At 42.0% G+C, this 17330-nt stretch overlaps 1 protein-coding gene across 5 annotated transcripts in view; it reads left to right on the forward strand.

The window, feature by feature from the left end:
- Nucleotides 1–17330, forward strand: part of HECW2 (HECT, C2 and WW domain containing E3 ubiquitin protein ligase 2) — a 348558-nt gene that overhangs the window by 293493 nt on the left and 37735 nt on the right. For all 5 annotated transcript variants that reach the window (XM_045844433.1, XM_045844343.1, XM_045844520.1 and 2 more), the window contains 4 exons: nt 376–459; nt 5010–5119; nt 14415–14535; nt 16026–16139. In XM_045844433.1, coding sequence (XP_045700389.1) covers nt 376–459; nt 5010–5119; nt 14415–14535; nt 16026–16139 — 429 coding nt within the window. The remainder of the gene's footprint in view (nt 1–375; nt 460–5009; nt 5120–14414; nt 14536–16025; nt 16140–17330) is intronic.

Here is a 17330-nt window from a genome sequence, read left to right on the forward strand (position 1 = left end):
AATCAGCCCGAATGATTCTAGACTGTTGCTTAGATTCAAGCCCACAACAGGCTTTAGCTCAAAGCAGAGACTGAGTTTTATTGGTTGGGTTGTACTACTACCTGTAGCAGGACTTGAGCAGCAAAATAGAGACAATAAAATAATCTTTCCCCCACATTAAGCCTGGGTCATGTTGATGCTTGTGCCGTTGTCCTTGAAGGCAAGGACCATGTTCGTCTTGGATGTGTATCCCTAGGGTATCACACAGTGTTATGCCACATAAAGAGTACCCCCCCCAATGCTGTGATCATTATCTTTGAAATTAATTCCTAAAGCACTGAGTTATGTCCTAAAAATCTACTACAGATATTGTGAGCTGTTTCTTTGCTTGAACAGGGAGAAGATCCAATTTATCCGAACTGAAGGGACCCCAGGATTGGTGCGTCTTTCAAGTGATGCAGACCTCGTGATGTTGCTAAGGTATGTAATGCTGATTGGTCAACTAGCCGGTCTCCTGCTATCAGATATGATGGAGCATTTGAGAAAGTGATGTGACAGTAGTGGTAGCCTGAAAAGGTCTCCTTTATTCTCAAAGGCTTGTGGGATACTCATGGTGAAGAAGGGGTGCTGGTTTAGTGATCATTCATTTCAGATTGCATTTCTTATCACTGAGATGGTTGTTTTTGTTTTTATCCTGCTTGTAAAGGAGGTGTTGTTAGAGAAGGGAAGGGTTCGTAGAGGCCAATGAATGGAATGGGACAGAAGGTACCCAGCTTACCCCTTCGGAGCATAAGAGGTCATGTTTGTATTTTCTTTCAAATTTTTTGCTCAAGATGTGCTTTGTCCCCTTTTGTTGATTCAATACCATTTGTTTACTTTATGGTTTTCAGAGTTTACGTTTGGGAAATCAGATCAAGTTGAAATCTGGTCACTGGTGCTGACTGCCAACTTGATAGCCCTTCATAAAACTGACCGATTGTATTTTCTTTGCTGCCGGTTAGATCAGCTTTGGTTTTAAATTTTAGAGTAGTTTAGAAGGGGAAAAAAATTTAGAGTAGTTTAGAAGGGGAAAATAGCAAGTTTTCAAAAGCCCTTTTTTATTTTTGATATTATCCTTCAAATGTAGGAGACCAGAGTAAAATAATGCTTTGCTCTACCCAGTGGTTGGGATGCCCCCACCGCTGTGACCTCCATAGAATTAAAGGGCAAGTCCTGCTGAGCATGTCAGGCACTGTTTTACTTTTCCCCCGAGTGCTGGCTTCCTCATTCATGTTGTTCATAATGGTCTTCACCCTAACCATTTGCAACTGCCTGCTTGGTAGTTGCCATCTTTTAAAAGCTAAAGCCAGCAAGTTATTTTCCTTTACTGGATATTTGGAGCACAATTCAAAGGGCTATATTCACTTTCCATAAAGACTTTATTTCACTTGATTCTGAGTAAGTCCTATGGGACAGGGGATTACTTTTCAGTCTAGGAGGAGACCCTTGACTACAGTATCCAGAGCTAGTTCTGAAAACAGGATGTAGTATACTAGGTGGTCAGGAAGGCTGTCAGTCAGTGAACATGGAACATGATATTTCTGCCATAGTTTGGTAACAAAATAGTAAGTTTTGTTCCAGAACTCTAAGATATGACTCTTTCTCTTCATTCTCGAAATCTAAGGTTTTTGACTTCAACTAAAGAATTCTGTTTTTGGTATCAGTAAAAACAGAAATCATGTTTATCATTCGCATATACTTAGTGAATAATCTTCAGATGTTATAGTCCTAAATATTTTAAGTTACAATACAGCTTAGAATATTTGTACTTTGGTAAGCACCACAGTTTGCATGACTTTCTATGTGGTGGAATTTTTTAAATATTTGAAAATTGATATATGTATATATACAAATACAAAGAGCAAGACTACCTTTTCTCCCATTTGGAGAATTAAGCATGTTCTGCAAAGTTAATAGGCCTTTGAAAAAGTGTGAGAAATTCACTTACGTATAGTAGTTCTCTAATTATTATGATAGAAATGATGTTATTCAGTTCTCAACTTCATTTGGATGATCAAATGTATTTATTATTTTAATAATTATACACAGTGACACAATGTATTACATGTGCATGCTTAATAAATAATATTTAATAATTAATGGAATTTTTAGGGCTATCCTCTGTTCTTTACTTTTTATTTTACTTTGGAGTTTGAGTCATTTGAATCAGTGACTATAAAGTCAAGCAATGACTTTGTTGCAAACGTGGAGGGAGACTTTGTGCCTGTTTTTACATGTCGTCTATTTCTTAACAAGGAAAGTCACTCCTGGTGCAGATGGGCTTGATCATCAGCAAGCTGCAATGCAGAGATGATTCAGTTCCAAACACTCCTATGTAAGGACATTGTCCAATGTAGATGTTATAAAACCTAAGAACTTTTAAATGGCCTTGTTGCATTTGCCACAGACTATTCTGTTTCATATATTCTTTCACAAACTCGGCTCATGTAAAAAATGTACCTCTGTTGGAGTTCAGATAGGAAATGATTGATACATTTCATTATATTCATCTTTTAAAATTGGCATAATGAAAGACACCACATACCAAGACATAAAGAAAGGTAACAAACCAGAAGAATATATTCACAACACATAAAAAGGATATCGTGAATAAAGAATGCCTTTAAATCAATTTAAAAGAAGAAAACCCAAAAGAAAAATGGGTAAAAGATATAAAAAGGCATTTCATAGAAACTGAAGCAAGAATAGCCAATAAACTTATGGAATGATGCTAGCAGTCATAAAATGCAATTTCAAATAATGAGATACCATTTCACACTATTAGATTTGAAGAAGTCAAAAAGCCTGATAATACCAAATGAGAAATAAGAACCCTCATGTTGCCTGGAGTTGGAGGGATTGCTATTTCTAGGGCCTCTTCGGGATACAACTTGAAAATAGTCTGTAGAGTTGAAAAGACCTCTGCATTATAACTGAGCAATTCTAATTTTAGATGTGCACCATGTTTACACCAAGAAACTGTTTTACGTATACACAAGGTGATTATATGCAGGCTGTTCATTGTTCCATTACTGATAAAAGCACAAAGCTGGGGGAAAAGTAAATATTTGTCAGAGGAGATAGGAATAAATAAACAGACTTGTTCTTAGAATGACCTACTGCATAGCAGGTAAAAATAATAAATTATACCCTCATATATCAACATAGACAGATATCGGGAATATGTTGACTGGGGAGCAAAAAATGCTCTAGAGTGCTGTGTACATACAGCTGTTGTAATTTTTAGCAGTTATTTAGGCAAAACTACATAATTGTTTAAAATATAAAATATGTTGCAAAATATAAAACTATGAAAGGAAGGATACCTATTAAAGTCATAGAGGAAAACAAAAAGCACTTCGTGGTCACACTTGCACACATGAAGATATATATACATTTATATGTGTTTGTATACACACACACAGATCTATAAGTTTGCGTGTGGCTTGTCTAAAGTAAAAACAGTAACATTAACACTTATTGCTACTGGGACTCAGCTGTGGATGTCTGAGGAGAGGATGCTAATTCCTACTCTGCAGTTAGTTTAGCGATAGGTTTCCAGATCTTTGTGGTAGCAACTGTTACATGGGAATTTATCTTAGCAGTTAATTTTAAGTTCACATGATTCCAAATGGCTATTGATTTATTGAAAAAAGAGAAGTGACTGTTTGGGGGCCTAATTTGGTATAAAAATATGATTCCTTACTGCTTCTGTTTCCTAATCTTCTGACTTCTATAGTTTAAAAGTAGAAAGATGGCTTTAAAAAATACCACGTCTAGAAATGTTTTTGCTGTGATGGTCAGCCCAGCAGACGTGTGCATGTGAATGGAGAACAAGAGAAAAGTTTATCAAGTCGTTACTGTGTGGCTATCCCCCAGGCTTTGGTGGCCTCAGAAGTGTTGGCGCTGTGGGCCGGATGTGTCTTTGTTGCAGGGAGCTGTTCTGTGCACTGGAAGATGTTTATTAGCATCTTGGCCTTCTCCCCACCAGATACCAAAAGCACCACTTCCTCCAGTCATGACAACCGAAAATGCCCTCAGACATCACCAAACGTACTTGGGCAGTGTGGGGGGAGGGCACAGTTGCCTCGGTGAGAACCAGTGCCGTAGTCCTTAGGAGCCCTTTCATTAAATCACTACAAGATTAAAGTGTTGCCACATTTTCTGAATGTCTTCTGAAAACAAGTAACAGGTTTCTAGAGTTGGCCAAGTTTGAAGAAAACCTACTTCCACTGCTTAATTAAAAAACTTTTACTGTTGTTTTAATTCTATTTGAAGCATTTGTTTATTTGAGCTTAGTGCAATGAATACTACTTTTCATTATCATCATACTTGTGATGCTCTGGGACTTCCAGATATCAGGTATCCGCTTGCTGTCTTTGAGAAGACTATTAGAAACGACAGATACTGGATTGAATAATCTAACATCAAACCCTTTAGAAAGTGAAAAACTTTCTAAAGCCAGAGTAAACAAGGGAGCTGATTATTTGGAGATATTTTGTTTTATCTTACTTTTAGCTCTCCATTTGAATTCTAAGCTTTCAAGACTGAAATTCTGCTGTCTATTTCTTGGAATGAAGATGTGGAACATACTTTGTGTATCTGTTATGGGTTCTCAATAAATGTCTGGTGTGTTGCGTCTTATTCCCAAATTTTAAAACCCAGGTACTATTTCAAATAAACCTGTAAATGCAAACTCATGTATTAAAGTGGCAAATCAGAAATTACGTTGTCCAGAGTTGGTAGGAAAACAGACACATAACCATAGGTTTCACAAAAGCTGTGACAGCCAGCTGGTCTGTCCCAAGAATTACTGGAGGGAGGGGTGGGGGGAGGAACACCCCCAATGGGGTGCCCCCTCTGGGGTGTGGACCCGACCTCGGATGGAGTGGGTCAGGGTGAGAACTTGACTGACTGTCTTACTTGTGGAAATGAGGCTTTTCCTTACCTCCTCAGCTAAAGTATGCATTTTGTTTCTTGTTTCTCCCCAGTTTATTTGAAGAAGAGATAATGTCTTATGTGCCTCCACATGCCTTACTCCACCCCAGCTACTGTCAGTCCCCACGTGGCTCCCCTGTGTCCTCTCCCCAGAACTCGCCAGGTGAGTCCACCTGCAGCTCACAGTGAATTCTTTGAGAAGTGAGCCTCAAAGTCAGATGTTCTGTTCTTCATAAAGGATCGTAAAGGAACTCTTTGGGTACATCTGTAGCGTCAGCACAGGTACACACTGTGCAGCACTTTCTTTTAAAACTGGCTCGTTTCCATGGGGATTCACTTGGACAGGAAGATAATGAAATTCCAGAATAGGAAGATAAAAGTTCATAGTATTATATACTCAGATACAGAATTTACTTTTCATTATGTAGTGCCTAATATACCTTGGAAAAGATTAGGGCACAAAATAACTATGTTAACTTTTTGGATTAAAAAAGTTCCAGTTAGGAGACTGAGTCAATCAATAATAAAAAGAAATCTCTACTTTCAAGAAATGATACAGAATTGAAACTGGTCAGTTTAAAGGACTTGGATAGTGTTTCCCTGCAGTAGCCACCCCCTGCCCTGGACAGGAAGGCTGAAGACGCATGGGCAGATGCAACGTGTGATAAATGAAACCAACAAAACCTTTTAGGTCCAAATTCTTGTTGAAAGAGGTTATGTTGTGGAGGAAGGAGTGAGTGGGTGGATGAAGGGATGGGTAGATGGATGGATGATAGAAAATGTAGCTTAGCCAATGAGGTTTCTTGGAGGAAGGTGGGCATGATGTTGACAGAACATCAGCTGTGTTCGCCCTCGTTAAAGGCAATGTATTGTTCACAGTTTAACAGCTATCAGAATTCAAAACTATTTTAATGAAAGCCAAACTCTATATGTGTCACTAGAAGCTGCTCTATGTTCTTTGAAACTTGACATGTGTTTTCACATATTGTTATGATAATGAAGCCACAGCCTAATTGAATACTACAAACAGGAAAAGGTCTATTAATTTGCTGATTTAACACAATTTTATTGAGTATCCATGTATGATCCAAGCACTGAACTAAGTGCTGGTGCTATAAAGATGCATAATGCACTCTCTGCCTTTGAAGGATTCATAGTGGGCCAGGGCGTCAGTAAGTGACTCTGCAAAGCTCGGTGGTCAGTCCTGTGTTGAAGCGATGCGTGGGAACACCGCTGTGGGGACAGTTCTTCCTTTACGACTGGGGTTGGGATGTGTAGGGAAAGGTGAAGATAACAGGTATGCAGGGAGGCCTTGAAGAGCAAGGACTAGGAGTTCACCAGGTGGACCAAAGGAAGAAGGTGATTTGAGGTAAATGAGGAGCAGAAGATAAGCCCCAAAACCATGAAGGTAGTCTAGGGCAAATGGATAGATACCAGTGAAAGCAAGTTCTCAAAGCTCAGGTTGGAAAGATAGACTAGGGCCAGTTGGTCATCAGTGCCTTATTTGTAGTCTACGGGGAGCCACTAAGAATTTACAAACGGAGGAAATCCTGTTTTACAAAGATCAGTCTGGTGGCAGTACAGAGGATGGATTAGAATATGGGAGACTAGACTCTATTATATGAAGCCAGGTGACATGCTGAAGTGCTGCACTAGTGGTGACAGAGAAAAGGGAAGTAATTCAAACGATATGTAGGTTGTAGAGATACCAGGGCTCCAAGTCCAAGCAGGAAGATCCTGAGGTCCTCCCACCTGGATCACTAGGCAGGTGGTAACACCACTTACCAAGAAAGGAAGGTTCGGCGGGAGGGGAGAGGGAAACGAGTCTGGGCTGGGACCTGTTTTGTTGAGGAATCTTTGGAGATATCCAAACAACTGGAAAAGACAGGGGGCACGGGAGAAGTTGCTGGCAGGGAATACAGGACCAGGTGGCGGCTGAGGTCGAGAGTGCAGAGTAGAGGAACTGGGGAAGTCCGGGCTGTGGGAGGAGAGGACATAGAGGACGGAACTCCGGCATCGCAGGGAGGGGCTGCGACAGGGGAGCAAGGGAAAGAAAGAGAGCCAGTGGGTTTCGGAAGAGAATCAGGAAAGTCTTCTCAGGGAAGCCAGGCTTCAAGGAGGAGCGAGTGATTAACAGGGCCAGATTTTCGAAGGATTCAAGAAGGATGAGGCTCGAGGAGAGGCCATTCAATCCAAACATTATGAAACTATGTATGGCCTTTGCCAGAGCCGTTTCCATGAAGTAATGTTACAGAGTGATATAGGATGTCACATGGAAGCCAGGAGTACAGACTCTTCTTTTCACAGAGCATGACACGAATGAAAGAAGTGTTCTTTTTATGAAGTATGAAAGGAGAGAAAAGCAGCACTCAGAAGGGGACTAAGAGTTCAGGAAGGGGTTTCAGGGTGGGGAGGTGGAGCACATGTGTGTGCAGAGGTCCAAGGATGTGGGTGAAGAGGAAGTCTTCCCTAGAAGGGGGCAGTGCAGCAGCAGCAGCGAGGCGCAGCGCAGACCCACGGGCACTGGAGGTGAAAGCACAGATTAGCTTTGGATTAAAGTAGGGACACCTATTCTGACATTTCAGGATGAAAAGACATACGTATATGACACCACAGGAAAGTTTAAATGTTACTTAGAAGTTTGATGCCAAGGGATAGGGGAAAGTTGATGTAATTCACAGCTGGCCTTAGCCTTTGTCAACTGTATGTGACTCTGGGCAGTTTGCCTCCTGCCTGAACCTTGAATTTCTTTTCTATAAAATGGGAATGATAGTAATCACCTCCCATGTTTGTTTGGAGAACACCTCACTGGAGAACACCATAACAAGTATCCAGTAAATGTTAATTTATTTTTCCCCCATTTTTTTTTGAAATGTGATCCCGAAAAGTATAGTTTGTCATTTGAATCATGAATAAGTGGAATATATGAATCCATTTCTTCCTGATTCCGAAGAGCTGGCAGCCTTGGTATTTAATCACTCCGGTCTTTATCTTAGCTGGAACCTGTAGTGAAGTAAAGTGGGTTGTCCCTTTCCCGGATGCTCTGTGGTTAAAGAAATGAAGCTGTGTGGATTATTATTGATTCCGTTCAAGGTTCTCCTTTCCAGGCCTTTTCTGTGGCCCATCCTCCCCGAGCAAAAGGTAGATAGATCACCGAGTTCTGTCCCTGTTACACCCCACAGGGTGTGTGCTCTGGGTACTTGCCTAAGCATTCTTAGAGACCAGTGTGAACACTCTAGTCTAAATGGTGGCAAGATCACTTCATTTAGCACCACAAATGTCCATCAGTAACCCACAGCAGTAATAAAGTGCACCCTGGAAGCAGATTCACGGTCATTTTCCAAAGACATGGAGAACCCAAATATATCTAAATTGCTAGCAGTGTTTGTGGTGGTTTTAATTTTCTGGAAGAATCATCTCCATATTTTTGGCCTACTCCGTTTCAGTGGGCTTTATTTGATCTTAAAATTGGGATGTACTGACTGATATCAATGGAAGTAACTCTAACTAATTCCACATGATGGAGGGCAGCACGAGCTGGCCCCGTCTGCCCAGCGGAGCGGTCTGCTGTTCCTTTGAATAAAACAGGCTCTCCTTCTCCTGGGATCCCTCAAGTTTTAGTGAAAACACTTCAAAGAGATTTTTAACAGTCGTCTGATCCTCCTTCTTGTGACTAGAATTTCATCCCTTTTAGTGGTGTGGGAATAATACTGTGAAAATTATGACAATAATAAATTTTAATGATCTTTTTTCAGAATGCCTAGGAACCTGGTAAACTTTCCACACTTTTCCTCATTCCAAGCGCATTTACATGTCTTTTCAAGTAAGAGGAGAGAGGGGGCTTTGGAAACTCTGACTCATGGCTTCTCGCAGCTGTGAGAGCGCTCACCTAAAATTTGTCAAAATTTTGGAATGTGAAGGTTTGTTTTTCTAGGACCGTTATAATGCCAATCCTGACCTTAGCTTTTGCCAGAAGGAAAAGATCTTTCCAAACACCACATGGTTTATTATGTCAAAAGTGAGACCCAGAAGTTGATTTCAGGAGCTTTTGTAGCTGCATATTCCTAGGAATTCAAATGCAGTAAATACCTAATTTATCTAATACCGTTGGAGATGTGCTCGCTCATGTAGCTGTTCCATGTGACCGAAGCTGCGAGTGCATTGAGGAAATGTCATGGCTCGGGGGAATCACATTGTTGCATGACTAGAACTGGACTCTGGAAGCTAGCACCAGCCCCAGGTCACACTCAACAAAAGCAAAACAGACCAGAGAGCACTGAAGGGCTACGTGGGTCTTGAGGGCCTGGGAGAGGAGCGCGAGTCACTTCTCCTCATACTCAGTGTGTCTCCTTAAGGATCCTCTTTTTCCTCTCTCTTCCCAAGGTCTTGGCATCTTAGCCACTACTTATCTCATCTGTTCTCTTCCCAAACATTCTGTCTCTGTCTCTCTCCTTTCTTTCCTCTCTTCCTCCCTCCCCCTTTCCCCTATACTTGTTTTTAGAGACGGGGTTCTATCCCTTCTCTTGGCTTAGGCCCCACAAAGATGATCTGGGAACCAAATACTCCCTGGGTGGGGGAGAATGGAGGAGTTGTGATTCCAGAAGTGGAAGGAAGACGAATACTGTCTCACAGTAAGGAGGTAGTTTTTTCGGTTTTGTTGTTGTTAGTCTCTGTTGTCCCCCACCCACCCCTGATGCTGACAGAGGAGGCCTGTCACTGATGTGGCCTTCAGCTTTCCCCTTTCAATAAATTGCTTCCAATTTGCTATGGGCTGAGAAATCACGGTGTTTTTCAAACATAAGTAGTAAGGAAAGGAAAGCATGAGCAAGTGCAGAACAATGACCTGAGGACTTTTACTACTCTCAGGGAATAAAGCAAAAATGCGAAGACTTCAGTGCTTGTGATTTGTGCCAGCTATTTTGGAGGTGGTTTTTCCCCCTTAATTTCCATTGTTGAGCTGTGTTCCAGAAGATGGAATAGTCCAGATATTATTGCAGTGCTTGATAGTTATCATTCACTAACAGAGAATTTTTAATGTCATAGAGTTTTTTTGTTTGTTTGTTTGTTTGTTTAAGAACATGAACCAGGAAAGAAATGAGCTTCTGAGCCATCCCAGTGTGGAGGCCTGGACCGTGTGGGACCAGGCTGAGCTCGGTCCCCATCCAGTGCAGCCTGGGCTCCGGGTGGCACATTCCGAATTGGCCAAAGAGAGCCAGCCTTCTTAGAAGTTTGATGCAAAGATTTTTCTAGTATCTTCTGAATTATTTTTTTTTTCAGGTAGAATTTTCTAGTTTGTATCTGATTGTGCAATTTTCTAACAGTAAATAGAAATAATGTGACACTATTTGGAAGTACTTTAGGTCTGCCTTGTAACGGTAAAGGGGGGAAAAAAAGCCAAATATCTGTTACTGAAGTTTTTTCCTGCAAATAATTAACATAATGCTGACTATCCTATGAAGTCACCCTTTCTTTGATCATTTCCTAAATGTGATGTTGACCTTTCTGTAACTGACTTCCTTTTTTAAGATCATACAGACCATAAAATTACTCTCTCTGTAGGACTGTTATATCCCATAGCTTCACTTGGAGTTATGGTTCCCACAGAACTCTATTAACTCAACCTTTGGAGATCATTTTTGATTTCCAAAATGGAAGGAACATTGTTCCTGCTCTGGAATTTCTTGGCAGTTGCACCTGACTTGCATTAAGAGTGTGACAAGGGCCAACAGCATAATTTACTGTAATTTTTAAACCATGAAGTAATGTGTAAATTATTTTTTCATAATAGAACTATTAGCAAAAGAATTTCTGCATTTAACAACATCTGTCTCCAGAGTCTCCATAATTGAATCACTACTTAGAGCGTAAATGGAGTCAGAGCTGATTTTATTGTCTGTATTGATATTGATGGAATGCATTAGGGCATTCCCCACATCCTTCTAAGCATCTCAAACCATACAGCCATAGTATAATATGTGCTGTTTTGTTTTCTTCTTAATTAATGAACTCTTGAAGAATCATGTTTCTTTTGAGTCCTGAAAGATTTTCTTTGAGTTCTTTGTTCTTCTTTTTCCTCTTCCCTGTCAATGGTCATGGTCTTGAAGACGGATTCATCCAGGCTGCTTGCTGAGCTGTCTGGGTTTGCCAGTCTGCAGCATTCAGACAGCTTTGTCCCACACCCCTGAGTGGACGTGTGACACACTGCCCTGTCCCTTGGCCATCCCAGAGCGCAGCCTCTCACTTGGGGAGGTTGCCTTCCTTCATGTGGCAAAGGATGCCTTTCAAGTACACAGGAAGCATTGCACCTGTGTGGGTCCCTGGATGCTGCCCAGGTGTTTCATTGGATATATTTGACCTCCAGTTGGGGGGTAATGGTTTTCAGCCTTGGCTGCACTTTGGCATTATCCGGAGAGCCGTATAAAATATGTGTGCTTGGGTCCCACCCCCACAGATGCTGACGTAATGTGTCTTGGGTGTGGCCTGAACGCTGAGATTTTTTAGAAGCTTCCCAAGTGATTCTAATGTGCAGTCATGGTTTGAGGATCACCGCCTAGGAGTCTCTTCTGTACCCCAGATGTTTTATGATTAAGTTTATTTGTTTCCTTTATGACATGGCCCTTAACTCTGTGGATAAAAGACTCATAACTATGCAAGCAGACCTCTGGACATATTATTGATCAATAGCTGATTTTATTAAAATCCATTCATAAAACCCCAATCCAGTTCCCCATGTCTTTAGCCTTCACCTCTATGCAGATGATTGCAATGAGGGCAAACAGAGATACAGGACTTCCTGTGCAGAGACGCTGCGCAAAGTGCTGTCCGTGCACCAACTCGTTTAACCCGAAGGTGACACCCTGATCTCTCACCGGAAGTCCAGGACTGCATTTTCAAGTGCCTGTGCAGTATATTCCCCCAACAGCTGTCACCTCCAACTCCATATGTCTACAGCTTCCCATGCCCTGTCTACCAGCATCCTCTCCCACACTGCTTTCAGTGTCACACAGGCCTGGCTCGAATCCCAAGCCTCCCATTCACTGGCACAGGACCTCAGTCTCCTTAGTTACACAGCAATGATGGTGGTGATAATGATACTGCCTGCTTCACGGACTTCAGAGGATTCCCCAAGATCCCCTGTGTGAAATGCACGGTCCCTAATGCAGGCCAGGCCCTTAACCAATGATAGCTACTGGTATTGCTACAAAAACTCTGTTTCCACAGAGAGCTTCCTGTTTCTCTTCTTTACTTACCTACTGTTATCAATTCTTATCTCACATTGTGAATGTTTTCTCTGAGTCACCACTCTGCAGTCTAGTCCTCATCCATGCCTCAAGCTTCTATTGCTGCAACTACCCCTAAGTGGGTCTCTCCCCTGCAGTCTCTTCTCCTTGCCACCCTTAATCCACTCAACACACTCTGAAAATCATTTCTCAAATAATAACACTTACATGTTGTTTGCTTGCTCAAGAAGCTAGAGGAGTCCCGCTGCTTGCTGCATCATGCCCCATCTCCTCAGCGATGTTTTTTAAATTCCTCTCATAATCTGGCTCCAACCTCCTGACTGTTAAATTCCCCACCTACTCCCCAGCACGCCCCCTCTACTCTGTGTTAGCAGGGTTTCCTCAGTGTCTTCTGAACATGCCTGCAAAGCTTATTTAACTAACTCTTGCTGTGCGGACCAGCATAGAATAGAGATTCTTTTGTTTACAAGGCCTGGCTCCAATAAAGCCTGCTTCCTAAAGTCTTTTCCATTCTGACCTCTACTTATCCTCATTTACTATCACTTTTCTCTAACACTGATCTCAGGTGTAAATACCCAGGGGTGCCGGCAGCCGTGCCTTTGCGTGGCCGTGGCTCAGCGGAGAGCACATGCTACATTTCACGGAGCAGCTGCCTGCCGTGCCCTGGAAAAACACAAGCCAGTTGCTTCAAGGGCTTCCAAATCATTTTCAAAAGAAAATAACGTTTTTTTTTTTTTACTTGAAATCTCCTAATGTTTACATGTTGAAAGTTAATTTAAAATCTTTAAAAATGATTTTACGGCCAACAAAATAGATCAATAGGTCTGGGCCCAGCCCCAGGGCACTCGTTTTATCCCTTCTGCTTTCTCCCTTGTTTGCCGTCTAGCTCAGGACTTCGTTATTCTCTAATTGTTTTATATGTTTTACTTCCGTCTTCCCGGCCAAGATGTCCACCTCATGAACTGTGCTGTATTCATTTAGAGCACCTGTTGTTGAACCTAACACAGTATTAGCAATGAACAACAACCACTTAGTTTATTCATTCATTAAAGAAATACTTAATGAGCTTACGTGTTGTCTAAGCAATGGACTTCAGAATTTTTGTTTTCTGGTTTCTCCCACTGTGTTGTGAAATATTTAGTGTTTCTGTCATGGCTCTGGGTCTGATGTCCATATTCATCATCCGTTCTGTATCCCGGCTTGCTGGTTAGTCACCTTGTGTGACCCAAAGCCAGATTTCTCCATAGAAAGAGGAACCGTTACTTCTACATTTCATTAACGATACTTGTCATATGATGAAATATAAAAAACATCTTTAGATAATCTGTAGATGATCGTGGTACTTGGCCCCTGTGAAGAAAGCAACAAATAGAACATTATGCACTCTTTGCGGAACAAGGGGACATATGCCTTCTGCAATTGTGTCTGAATTCTTTTTTTTTTAAGATTTTATTTATTTATTTTTAGAGACAGGGGAAGGGGAGGAGAAAGAGAGAGAGGGAAACATCGATGTGTGGTTGCCTCTCACACGCCCTGCCCCAGGGACCTGCCCTGCAACTTAGGCTTGTGCCCTAAACCAGAAATTGAACCGGTGACCCCTGGGTTTGCAGGCCCCTGCTCTATCCACCACGCCACACCAGCCAGGGCTGAATTCTGTTTTTATATTAAGATTATTCTACCTTATGATAAAAAAAGTATGTAATTATGTATCTGAAGTAGTTCTTAGTTATGTGCATATCCAAAAGAAGTTTTTGTAGGTTTCCCATAAAGTCTGGAAACTCACTACTCTTGCTTTATACACCACATACTTTTCACATTGTAACTTCCTGTTTAATTGCCATGATATCACCTCAGCAGCAAGCAAAGCTATTCCACCCTCAACAGTCACCAATAGACATGAGTAACTCCATTTGACTCATTAGTCTGGACTGAAAAGGGGAACATATGTGACTAACGTGTGGCACCATTGTAACAATTGGAACAGCATTGTTCTTTTCAACCAAGATGCCACAAAGAAGACATCTTCTAGGACCCTGGCTAAGCCCTGGTTTAGTCTCTTACTTGGACAGTTGAAAGCTGCAGTAACTAAATGTATTGACTCCTTTTACTTGTGAACTCTCAAGTCTCAGCTCCCCGGTGATTATTTTCTCACGATGATGCTATGAACATCAGGACATTGCACAAGTCCACACCCTCTTCTTTTTGTGGTTGCTGTAGGTACGCAGCGTGCCAATGCCCGGGCTCCAGCCCCTTACAAGCGGGACTTTGAAGCCAAACTAAGGAACTTCTACAGGAAGTTAGAGACTAAAGGATATGGACAAGGCCCAGGGAAATTAAAGTAAGTCAAAGTGAAACAAACCGCAGGATTTGTAGATGGTGGAGGGATGGGAAGCACTTGGGAATGTAGAAATGGACTGTGATTTGGGACAACCATCTTCGTTTTACTTGGCATAATTATTTTGGTATCTGCAAATTGCACCACTCTAAAGAACATGATTCTGGAATTAAACACAATTAAGCTTAAGGTTTTAAAACAAATGGTAAAGAAACTACCACACATGTAAAAAATACTAGGAAAAATTAAAGCTGATTCATTTATTTCTCCTGAAAACCACCGTTGTTGGCTGAGAGTGTATTTTTTAGATGTAAGGCTGTCACAACGTGCGGTCTTGCACATCACTGTCTCCTGCCCTGCCCTGCCTGTAGGAGCCATGCTCAGTGCTGTTCCATTCTGTGCAATAAACTTCTCTTGTCCAACGGAGTATGTCACGAATGTTGTGTCTGCCTGTCTTGATCCACCTCCACCTAAATGGGGAAATTGAAACATTATCATGATGTGTGGTCAGAATTATTTTCAGTTTCTACTTACCCCTACGGCCCCCTTTATCCCCACCTCCACCCTTTGCCATGCCCCCACTAGAGATCACTGTGCCACCCGAGAGAGGACAGAGGAGGGGGTCTGTACTGCAGGACTGTCATGTTCCGGGGTGCCCAAGAGAAGGTCCGGGGACCAGCCCCCTCCCCAGCCCCACAGTCTTCACCCCACGCATGGAGGGCTTGCTCGATTAAACCCACAGGTTCCACTTTCATCACCCTCAAAGCACATCTGCCTGCCCAAACGCTGTTCCTCAGAGCTTTACCTCCCTGACGCTTCTCCTCCAAAGGCCTTGATGGTCAAGCTTTCATCCTTTGGCCTCCATATCTCCCTTTCAATGACTGTTTCCACCAAAGGCAAACAGATAGCTGCTGAAGGATGTCTTTATCATTATGACAAGTGGATTAATTGGCCACAAGTGTTGGTCATTAGTATCTGTCACTTAAGGAATCTCAAGATTCACTTAATTTAAAAATTAAATTAAGCACAATTATAAACTCCTCTGCTTTGGAGGACACTGAGATTTTTTTTTACTCCTTGTTCTCCCGGTCATCTCTCTAGGCACCTAGTAATTGAATTCCTTGCCTAGGTGCATTCAGGCTTCAAACATGACCTCACAGGGTTGTTCTTCTTTGACTAAACAAAAGTGGTGTGCCTGGGATGTTTCATAACCTCCTTGGACAAATCGGTTTGACCATTCAGAAAGGCCTCTCGGATTGTTTCACAGGTGATAGGTGGGGTGCTCTTTACCAATGATTCTCTTAGGTAACAGTTGCCAAGGCTGTTATGAGTTAAAGACAAATGTATCCTCTGCAGCAGATAGCAATGGCATTAAGTCACTCCTTCTTGCCTAGTTAATTATGATAAATGCAAATGAAATGGCAAGCCCCAGTTCTAGAAAGATAAGGATTAGGAAATAATCTGTACTTTTCACATTGTCTCTTTTTGGACAGGTTAATTATCAGAAGAGATCATTTACTCGAAGATGCTTTTAATCAGATCATGGGCTACTCCCGAAAAGATCTGCAGCGAAATAAGCTGTACGTCACGTTCGTCGGGGAGGAAGGGTGAGTAGCAGGAGAAGTGGCCTGCAGAGCACAGGCTGTGACTGCAGGGCGGATGTTTCACCACATCCTCGCTGCGGTTGCCTGAAACAGGAAATCCTTCTGGCAGGAAATGCCGTTCTCATGCACTGCAACCACTCAGCTTGCTTTAAAAAGGCTTTCTCTGGTTTTTAAATCATTTGGCATAGAAATTCTTTGCTAAAGACTTGTAACCATAGATCATTTTTGATAGCAGAGTTTGGTTTGGTTTCTTCTCTAATTCTCTCTTAAAGGGAAAAGGGGGCTTGGAGTTAAAAAACCAAGGAATGCAATCATTCCTAAATGCAATCGTATTAGCTTCTGTGATCTTGTTAATCTACACTGGGGTGCAGAGTAGAACGTGCTTCATATGTTAAATAAACTCAGTTTCAGAGTCACGAATTAGAATTCTGCTGTTCTACCAGGAAGCCTCCACAGCAGAAATTCTTGGGTCTCGGTTGTTATTTCTCTGACCCCAGTTTTTCTCTTTTTGGCATGGCAGCATACCTGCCAAAATAATTACTTGGTGTAATCAAAGCTCTCCAGCCCGCTGCAACTCTTCCGTGAGTGTGTTCATAGAGGTAAGGGTTAGGAAATGGAGTGAAGACTCCCACAGTGTTTATTGCATCCAATGAGACGTGACAGCTGTTATATAATATTCAAGAAGATGACAGCTCTCGTCTCTCCCAGACCCCTTCCTCTTTCCTCATTTCAGGTGAGGGTTTTGAGTTTCAGTACCTTCTATGTAACCCAGCCACCACTAGAGTGAATTTAAAAAAATGTCACACAATGGCCGGAAGGAACTCTGGTTGTCTTCTTGTTCTGTTGATTTGTCTTATGTCAACACCACCCCTCTCAGTCATGCCCAGGAATAAACTGTGCTAGATTATGGGATTGTATAGAAGCACAGTAGTAATATCCAAAAAGTTTAACCATTCGGCATATGGCCCATGAAATGGAGGCTCCAGAGCATAAAACAACTTGCATGTGCTGACGGAACCAGATAACAGCAAACTGAGATTGAGTGTCACAACAAGGTCTGTCTTTCGCTCAGCACCTTTGGACCACCACTGAGTGGGAGGCAAGATTCCTGAACTCTGGTCTGTCTGAATTTTTTTTCCTACCAGTGCTCCTTTTCACCATTTCAGTAGTGCCTGATAACTGCTGCTCTTCACG

This window comes from Phyllostomus hastatus, unplaced genomic scaffold (assembly GCF_019186645.2).
Source record: "Phyllostomus hastatus isolate PE091 unplaced genomic scaffold, TTU_PhHast_1.1 phas_contig_1, whole genome shotgun sequence".
Classification (NCBI taxonomy): Eukaryota; Metazoa; Chordata; class Mammalia; order Chiroptera; family Phyllostomidae; genus Phyllostomus; species Phyllostomus hastatus.